Here is an 8,900-nt window from a genome sequence, read left to right as displayed (position 1 = left end):
GAAAGCTTAAAGTTACATGTTCGCAGTAATGGTGTGTTTTATACATTGTATAAATATATAGAGGGACGTTAAAATGGGATTTGGCAGGTGGGGTAATTAATGAAAAGTAAGTCACAGAATTATTTCGTTTGTGAGGTCCAGTAGATTTTCCTTTGAGTGCAGAATGGGATCAGCTGATCTGCTCCTCCGGTACTCAGTGCAATTACATTCAAGATATAATTAAATGTTTCATTTCCAACGGGGTCCCTTTAGCTCATTTAGCTCATCCTTTTATGCACGTATGCATTTCCGATATTAAGGTAAACGTTTATTTAAACTTTTATTTTGAAGACATGCGAGCCCAGTTTCCGGCAATTGACTCCGTTTACTTGACGTGCCTGCGTTTTGACGTGTGAATCATCCTTCCTCCTAAGATGGCGTTGCACCTGTTCTGTCTGTGTTGATTCTACTTGTTTTCGGCTCGGCATTAGAAAATAAACGATCTTCCAAGCGTCGACATTAAAGCGGACACGGTTCCGAAGCGAGGTCGGCTGTTCAAAGATGTCCACAGACGAGCTGTCAGCCTCGGATAGCGAGGCTGTGCTAGCCGGAGCAGGGGAGCGGTGGGCTCCGGTGGGCGCTGTGGCTAGCCCCGAGGATGAGAGCGGGAGCTGCGGCAGGGGCGCTCATTCGAGGCAGAGATGCTCGACGTCGGCCAGCGAGGAGGAAATGACCTCCCGGCTGAGGAGGCTCGAGGAGGAGCAGGACTTACTAAACTCCTCTCTCCTCGCACTCACCTCTCACTTCGCTCAGGTCCAGTTCAGACTGAAGCAGATCGTTCACGCACAGAGCGAGGAGAAGGAGAGGATGCTGGCAGACCTGGAGGAGTTCGCCTTCAGGGGATGCCCGCATGTGGTGGGCTGCAGGGCTCAGGACACCAAGCAGCTGGAGAACTCGGTGAGGACTCTGATTTTATACTTCCTCCAGACAGTGCGCAGACGAGAAGTGTCATAATTTTAAAATAAATATTTCCTTGTGTTGCTCTGTAATTGATTCCTATTATTACTCACATTCACTCCATATATTAGGATTGCTGTATATTATTGGTATTTTGTACCAAAAGGTTGAAAAGCTGTTTCTGTGTCAGCATTAAAATTGGATAAACATTGCATACCTGTACTAATTGGTTTCGTTTTCCAGCCTCCTCCTTTTCTGTCTTTTCTGATGGGTAAATGCTCATAGCGCTATTAAACTGCCCAACATGCACACATTTACTCTCTAGCAGCCAGTTATTCTGATTAAAGTGTCTTTATTGCATCACAGGATTGCCTGCTGCGCCCACCTGTGTGTTCCTGCAGAACTCTTATCTCTCATGGAAAAAAAATGTCTCCTATTGTCTTTTGTCACAGGCGTGTGAGTCACAGCGGCGCAGGCTCAATAAAAATGCCTCGAGCAGATCTCAGTCTGTTTAATAAAGGCTTGTGTTTGCACAGGGAAATTGAAGCCACCTGCTTTGTTCCTTTTCTTCTTCTTCTTTTTAACCCCTCTTCGGCCACAGCCTTGTCCTCGTTAGCTGCTGTGTGTGTGACTATAGATTTTCCTCATGTGTTTGACCTAAAAGCCCTTTTTCTTTGTCTCCCCTGTTGCATGCTTTGCTTGCAGGGCGATCTGGTGAGTATGAAGCGATACCTGATGTCTCGTTGAGAGTTTGGTTTGTGTAAAAGTCCTGTTCAGTGTTTGTCAGACCTTGAAGTGGCCCAAATATTCTGTTTTTTTGTGTGTTTTCATCTTAACTGGAAAATGCTGGGAACAAAATTTCCGTTTGTTGATGCTGGGAAAGCGTCCACACTGGTGTCTGTTTGTTACATGGGGCGATCGTGGCTCAAGAGTTAGGAGTTCACCTTGTAATCGGAAGGTTGCCAGTTCGAGCCCCGGCTTGGACAGTCTCGGTCGTTGTGTCCTTGGGCAAGACACTTCACCCGTTGCCTACTGGTGGTGGTCAGAGGGCCCGGTGGCGCCAGTGTCCGGCAGCCTCGCCTCTGTCAGTGCGCCCCAGGATGGCTGTGGCTACAATGTAGCTTGCCATCACCAGTGTGTGAATGTGTGTGTGAATGGGTGGATGACTGGATATGTAAAGCGCTTTGGGGTCCTTAGGGACTAGTAAAGTGCTATATAAATACAGGCCATTTACCATGTTACATGCTGTTTCAGTGTTGTGATGCTCACACTGTCAGCTCCTCCTGTCTGTAAAATCTAGAGTGACTGTTTGTGTTTTTCTCCTGTCAGAGTGAGAGGGAGAAGAGGGAACGTCTGGAAGCACAGAGGGAAAAACAGAAGGATCTCATTTTCCAGCTGAAGACGCAGCTGGATGATCTTGAGCGCTTTGCCTACCAGGAGGGAAGCTACGACTCACTGCCGCAGTCCGTCGTCATGGAGAGACAGAAGGTGGGTTTGTGTCAATGCAAACATCACAGCACTTAAATGCTGTTTACAGGTTTTCCTGACAGCCTTCAATCCCTGTTTCTCTTTTAATCTTTACAACCACCAAAGTGCAAATAAAAACTTCAGGCTCTTCCACCGTCTGAAGTGTCTTCGAGTACTTTCATAAACATTACATTATGCTGAGCAATATAATGTGATGTTTCTCTCATACCTATTAATACTTATTAAAAAGTACAGAGGTTATCCTGTAATCACAAAGCTGTACAAGTAGTTATATTTATATTTGAGTTATTTTTGTGCCATTTCTTTGTTAGCATATATGAAGGTTATATAACAGGAAATCAAAGTTGGTTTGATCTGGAAGGGTGAGGAACTTGAGACTAAAGCGAAAGATTTCGCTGTCAGGAAGATGGCTCTTTTATCTAGGGGAGATCACTGTTAGATAACCTGCTCGAGATCACATTATGTTCAGAAGGGTTTTTTTTTAAATAAGGGTTTTTTTTAAAAGTACAACATTTCCACAGATTAATTCGCGACTATAAGCTCTAAGAGCAAAAGAGTTTCTCAGCTGAGCCAATCCATTATTCATTAGACTTTTGAACTGTGTGTTAGTGATGCCACTGAATGAAGCCATGCAAACATGAGAAAGTCGAAGTGATCTCCATGATGTCATCGGCCAAATTTGGAGCGATTGTGGCTCAAGAGTTGGGAGTTCGCTGGAAGGTTGCCAGTTCGAGCCCTGGCTTAGACAGTCTCAGTCGTTGTGTCCTTGGGCAAGACACTTCACCTGTTGCCTACAGGTGGTGGTCAGAGGGCCCGGTGGCGCCAGTGTCTGGGAGCCTCGCCTCTGTCAGTGCGCCCCAGGGTGGCTGTGGCTACAATGTAGCTGCCATCACCAGTGTGTGAATGGGTGGATGACTGGATGTGTAAAGCGCTTTGGGGTCCTTAGGGACTAGTAATGCGCTATACAAATACAGGCCATTTATCTGTTGAGTGTGCAAATAAGCAACTTTCAACAGCAACATATTTAAACAGCCATCAAGTTTAAATTTAAGAATGGCCTTAACATTCAAAAGCTTCTACTCCCTCTTGGAGGCAGTGACAATACGCAAAAGGCGTTTAAGCTTCAGCCTGTCTTGTGCTTTCCAGGTCATCATTGACGAGTTGATCAAAAAGTTGGATGTAAACCTGAACGAGGACATCGGGAACTTGTCACCTGAGGAGCTGAGGCAGAGAGTGGACGCTGCCATCGCTCAGATAGTGAACCCAGCCAGAGTCAAAGAGCAGCTGGTGGAGCAGCTCAAAACACAAATCAGGGATCTGGAGATGTTCATCAACTTCATCCAGGGTACACAGCCTTCTGAGCCGTGGTTTTACTAGCAATGAGATTCATTTTTAATTTCATTCACATGATAACTTTGACATTTTCTTCCACAAGATGAGGTGGGGAACCCTCTTTTGTCAGATGGACACAGCCAGCAGCCACGTGCAGCAGGGACCAATACCAGATCTCCAGGAGCAAAGAAGAAAGGTCAGACACTCTGTGTGTTTGTTGTATACAGAGATTTCTTAACTGTAGCTTTGATAACACAGGGTACAGTTTTTTTTGCTTTGTAGCGTTTGTAAAATAAAGTCTTTAAAATGTGTGCGTTCCTAATATGCGTTTTTCTTGTGGTTCTTCCTGCTGCAGTGGACCCAGAGCAGGCCCAGAAGATGCGAGAGACCGGCCTGCAGCTGATCCAGAAGGCCCTGGCCGTGCTGCAAATCTTCGCTGCCAGCCAATTTGGCTGCGCAACCGGACACGTCCCCCAGAGCATGTGGCCTCAGGATCTGTGCGGGCAGGACTACGGACCCCTGCTGCAGCGTCTGGAGGCAGCTGTGGAGAAGGTGCGAGTTCTGGGATCGCATAGGCACCCATCTGTCGAACACGTGGTCAATTACACCAGCAGCTCCACACTGGGGGCCCGAGACGAGCTGACGACGTCTGTGAGGAAGGAGCTGGCCATTGCTCTGAAAGACTTGTTGGCTCACGGCCTCTTTTCACCCTCTCAGACCATGAGCGTAGTGCTGGCACCCATCTCCTGCCTTCTGCCTTACAGACCGGTCTCACAAACCATGCACCCATGGGAACTCTTTGTGAAGTACTACCACTCCAAAAACGGGAAGGCCTTCGTAGAGTCACCGGCCCGCCAGCTCTCTCAGTCCTTCGGCCTGCACGTTGGTAGCGGCCCGGTAACCGTCACGCCTAAGCAGTCTCTGCTGTGGGCCGTTCACACTGTGCTGAAGGAGCATGGACGTTACAAGCGAGGACCGGACTCGGAGTTCAAAGCTCTGGTGTGCATGGCTCTGAATGAGCAGCGGCTCGTATCGTGGCTCAACCTGCTGTGCAAGTCGGGCACTCTGATACACCCGCACTATCACTCCTGGAGTTACATGGCGCAGACCGGCTTCGAAGGAGCCCTGCGCATCCTGGGTCGCATCAGCCACCTCAGGTTCAACCTCCCTGTGGATCTGGCTGTTCGGCAGCTGAAGAACATTAAAGATGCTTTCTGAGGATGAGAGTGTTTGTTTTATCAGCTGAACTAAACTGCTCTTACCAAACATTCAGGACCAAAAGCATGACTTTGCTTTAAGTATGTAGCCTTTTAAAGGTTATCTAAGCAGCAACCCTTCTAAAGTTAAGTGCAAGTATGTGATGTCTACACTACATGCATGGGTGATAATGTCGTGTTAGTCTGCATTCCTGCTATATTAAAATATCAAAGACTCAGCTGCTTGTACTGTAAAAATGCCTTATTGTGGAGATGGAGATTACCTCATCTTTAGCCTTCCTGACCTTAGCGACCTGTGCTGCTCATCATACTGTATCATTCCCCTGTCGTACCTGTTAGTGGCCTGAGCTATGCAGCAAACATTGTGTGAGAGTTTTACAGTAATCGCTACTGTAATTTCCAGTCTGACAATCCAGGAAGCAAATGAACGAGCGGGAAGTTTGCTCTACCGTGGCCTCTCCATGGTAAACAAGAGCTGTCACGGGTGCTTGTTCTCAGTGAAAAGTGCAGTGGCTTCTGTTTGCGAATGAATAATTCAGCTGGTAAATCATGTGTAGCAAACTGGCTAAACGGCAGCACTTAGGTCAGCCCGTAAAGGAAAACGTGCGATATGGTTTCCTCTGCTGAGGAAAACCCAGATGTGGGTGGTGTTATGTAAGAAATATGCAGCTGTAGCAGATGAAGCTGGTGTCACTTCTGGTGTTTCAGGTTTGAAAAAGCATTTTGACCCTGTATAAACTGCTGCTTTCCTCCTCCTTTCAGGTGTAGTTCAATCCAGCTCATATGGATGAGAATATCCCAAAACTGACATAATTGTAGGATGTAAACTTTTGTTTTGTTTTTTTTTCCATCATCCTGAGACCAGCTCAGTTGCGCGTCCTATATAACTGAATGTATAAACCGTAGATGCTATTAAGTCAGAGTTCACCCCAAAATTGAGTTTCTATATGCTATCGTTTGGCTGTTAGTGCTGCTTGTTATGATTTGAAGCCAAAACATCGTGAGATTCATTGGGAATTCCCCCACCCTGTGACCCTGTGACATGCTAGCTTCAAGAGGAGGGCCAGACTGCACAGTTCCTGAACCCACCTCCTGCCTGGTAGTTGGCACCGACGGTACAAAAGATGGACGTAGCCACGGTGACCCGTTGGTTTGTGCAGTGTTGTCATAAAGCCTCGAGCACCATCTTCATCTCTGTCTTTTGGAACTGGGAATTGACTGTCAATCACAGGTTAAATGCATTACCGCCACCTTCTGGCGTTTTGCTGATTAAAGATATTTTACCAAGAATTTTTGGTAAGAACTAGTTTAGTGGAAGGAAAAAGGTTCCTACACAAAGGATAACTAGTAGGGAAGGTCATGATCTTCAAACATTTGAATAGCAATTCATATATATATTGTAAAAATCCATTTATGGGACCAACTGTGTCATTTAGTTTCTATTCAACATAAGCAGATATTTCTACAGCTGAGCAGGGATCTCTCTTAAACCGCTGCAAACCAAAACCATTTAGAAGGACAAATCGCACTAAACACCAGAGGACTGTTGTGTAAATTTGATTTTGGGGTGAACTGCACCTGCAAACTGAGTGTAGTTTAAGTCTTGTTTTCGGGACTAAAGCTTCAGTGTTCCTGTGACCACAAGTATGTATCAAACCTCTGAGTTTGTTTCCTGCACGAGACCATGTGTGCACCATGTGTTACGTGAATAGCAAAGTGTGTTTGGGATAGGTTTGTTATGGTTTTCTCATTCTTTCCCCTGTTTTTGCTTTTTGTTCAGCTGTTGTGTTATTTATGTATTGACACATTTATTTATTCAATAGCTTAGCTCAACAGTTAAAGGGTTAAAGTAGCAGCTGTACTGTAACTGTAGCAGTTCAGTCTGGTAACAGTAGAAACACTGGGTCATCTGTTTATGTTTTATTATATATTGGGATATGAACGATGTTTATCTTTTAGTTTTTAATCTTATTTAATGGAACCTGGTCTGTAAATGAATTAAATGTAATAAATGAACTGCTGAGCTTCTCACAAGGCTTTATCTCTTCTGTTACTAAAAGCCTAATGGTAATGCCTGTTGGGAGATGGCTTAATCTGGGTTATTTATTTATAGCTACAGTCTATAGATTAGACTCTGATGCCAATGTTTTGAAGAGAGACTGGCTATGAGAATGCATCCAATCTTTATGTCCTGCTGTGCACAACAGATTGAGCAGACTGGGTTGCAGCTGTCTGAAAACAGCTCATCCAAATGAGAGTGACTGAAGAAGAGGAAAAAGTAAGCCGAATAAAAACAGTTTCAGTTTCAAGCCACCAGAGTGCGTAAATTTAAGACTTGGTAAAATGTGATCGTGAATGCATTAATATGAATGACAGGTATTCAAAGAGAGGAGGGAGCAGTCACTCTAGTGGACACTGTGATAGCAGGATAACTTTAAGCCAAATGACTGCACTCACACAGGTACCCATCAGCAATGCAGAGCAGTGGATTGGTTGAACAGTTGGGTTAGGTTTCTGATTCACTGAATTAACAGATTTTACTGAAATTTCTTTAGGAATTTCGAGATAAATTAAATCAGATCTACAGCTTCATGTGTCTGTGCAGTTAATGGTACAGTTTCCCTTCAAACTCCTACAATAAACCACCATGAATGCATTCAGTTCTGCCTACTGATTGATGATTTCTTCACCAGTAAGTGAAACTGCATCCAAACTTTGCATCCACTCGGCTTGGGGATCATATACAGTGAGTGTGGAGGTATTGTGCCCCTTCCCCCTGTCCTCCTCATATGTGGCTTCCTGTTTCAGTGTGCGTGCTTTGCCTCTCTGCTCCTGTTTTTTTTCCCACACAATGTTCAAACAATGTGACATTTCAAGCACCTGTCACGGGAAAAAGAAAACACAAATATTTTAGAAAACTATCAAAAACTTTAAAACTGATGTTCTTGTTTATGAGGAAAATAGACTAATTTTATGTTTTTATACACAAATTTGAACCAAGTATGAATGGAAGAGGATTAGGGCCAGTGGGAAAAAAGGGGGCACGTCTTTTTTTTTCTTTTCCAGAATTCTGAGAAAAAAGTCAAAATTCTTGCTATTTCCTTCTTTTTTGTAAAGCAGTAAATTTCAAAATTCATGGATAACAACAATAATTGTAATGCACATTTTACCCCTCTGTCTTATGGGAAGGATCTATAGTTTCTCATACTCAGTCCCAGCAGCAAATCAAGGGTGATGCATAACCTAAGATTGTCTGCCCCGAGAGTTCAGTGACTTTACAAGGCAGTATGATGAAGTTTTTAGAACATGGTTGCTTTCATCTTTATTAGATAAGAAAGAAAACAAAATAGTTATCTTCATAAAAGGAGAGAAGTAAACACCAAATAATAACCAGCATGTGATCTGTGTTGCTTGCAATTGGAATAAGTACAAATCTGTATTTGTACATAAATTGCTATGGGTGGATAGATTTAATAGCTCAGCAATGTCTTGGGTCCACCAGACCCGCCAACAATATCTGAGTAACAAACATTTGAACACCACACAAGGTTTAATGGAGTAAAGCATGTGGATGACTGTCGGGGGACCGAATACTGCTGCAGATGGTGCAAATAATAAAATAATAATAAATCTACCTGATTTTTCTTGTTACCCTAATTACACTATTTTTTTTTATTTAGATTTCATAACTGAGTCTCTATGCCACCGACTGAAACATTTCTGTGTCCCACGTCTTTTTTTTACTCTGAAATAAGGTAATAATCCACCTCTAGTGTCTTTTTTCTTTAGGTTCCTATTTTTAAAAAGAAGTGCTAAAATAATAACTTTTATTTAATGATCGAGTTCTGGTGAATTTTTTGTTTAATAAAAATTAATAAACAAAAAAAACATTCGCTTGCTGATACTTACGGATGTGACGTAGGCAGA

At 43.8% G+C, this 8,900-nt stretch overlaps 1 protein-coding gene across 2 annotated transcripts; it reads left to right on the top strand.

Moving 5' to 3' along the window:
* Positions 1-354: 354 nt before the first annotated feature.
* rundc1 (RUN domain containing 1) lies at positions 355-7,001 on the top strand. 2 transcript variants are annotated; one of them, XM_086290065.1, is made up of 5 exons: positions 355-936; positions 2,266-2,424; positions 3,571-3,769; positions 3,860-3,952; positions 4,112-7,001. In XM_086290065.1, the coding sequence occupies exons 1-5, from the start codon at positions 541-543 to the stop codon at positions 4,972-4,974; spliced, it is 1,710 nt and encodes a 569-aa protein (XP_086146191.1). In that variant the 5' UTR covers positions 355-540; the 3' UTR covers positions 4,975-7,001. The 2 variants fall into 2 exon arrangements, with proteins under 2 accessions (XP_086146191.1, XP_086146193.1); XM_086290067.1 differs by lacking the exon at positions 355-936 and adding an exon at positions 981-1,650.
* The last annotated feature ends 1,899 nt before the right edge of the window (positions 7,002-8,900 follow it).

Source organism: Aulonocara sp. 'chitande type north' Nkhata Bay, linkage group LG4, assembly GCF_057382095.1.
Source record: "Aulonocara sp. 'chitande type north' Nkhata Bay isolate Kocher_YH1m ecotype deep benthic linkage group LG4, A_spYH_male_GT1.1, whole genome shotgun sequence".
Lineage (NCBI taxonomy): Eukaryota > Metazoa > Chordata > Actinopteri > Cichliformes > Cichlidae > Aulonocara > Aulonocara sp. 'chitande type north' Nkhata Bay.
This window is presented reverse-complemented; position numbering and strand designations above follow the sequence as displayed.

Bases quoted from the DNA above. Each gene is read 5' to 3' on its own strand.
- rundc1 (XM_086290065.1), top strand. From the start codon at position 541: ATGTCCACAGACGAGCTGTCAGCCTCGGATAGCGAGGCTGTGCTAGCC. The intron at 937-2,265 runs GTGAGGACTCTG...TTCTCCTGTCAG, and splicing joins CCAAGCAGCTGGAGAACTCG to AGTGAGAGGGAGAAGAGGGA. The intron at 3,770-3,859 runs GTACACAGCCTT...TTCTTCCACAAG, and splicing joins GTTCATCAACTTCATCCAGG to ATGAGGTGGGGAACCCTCTT.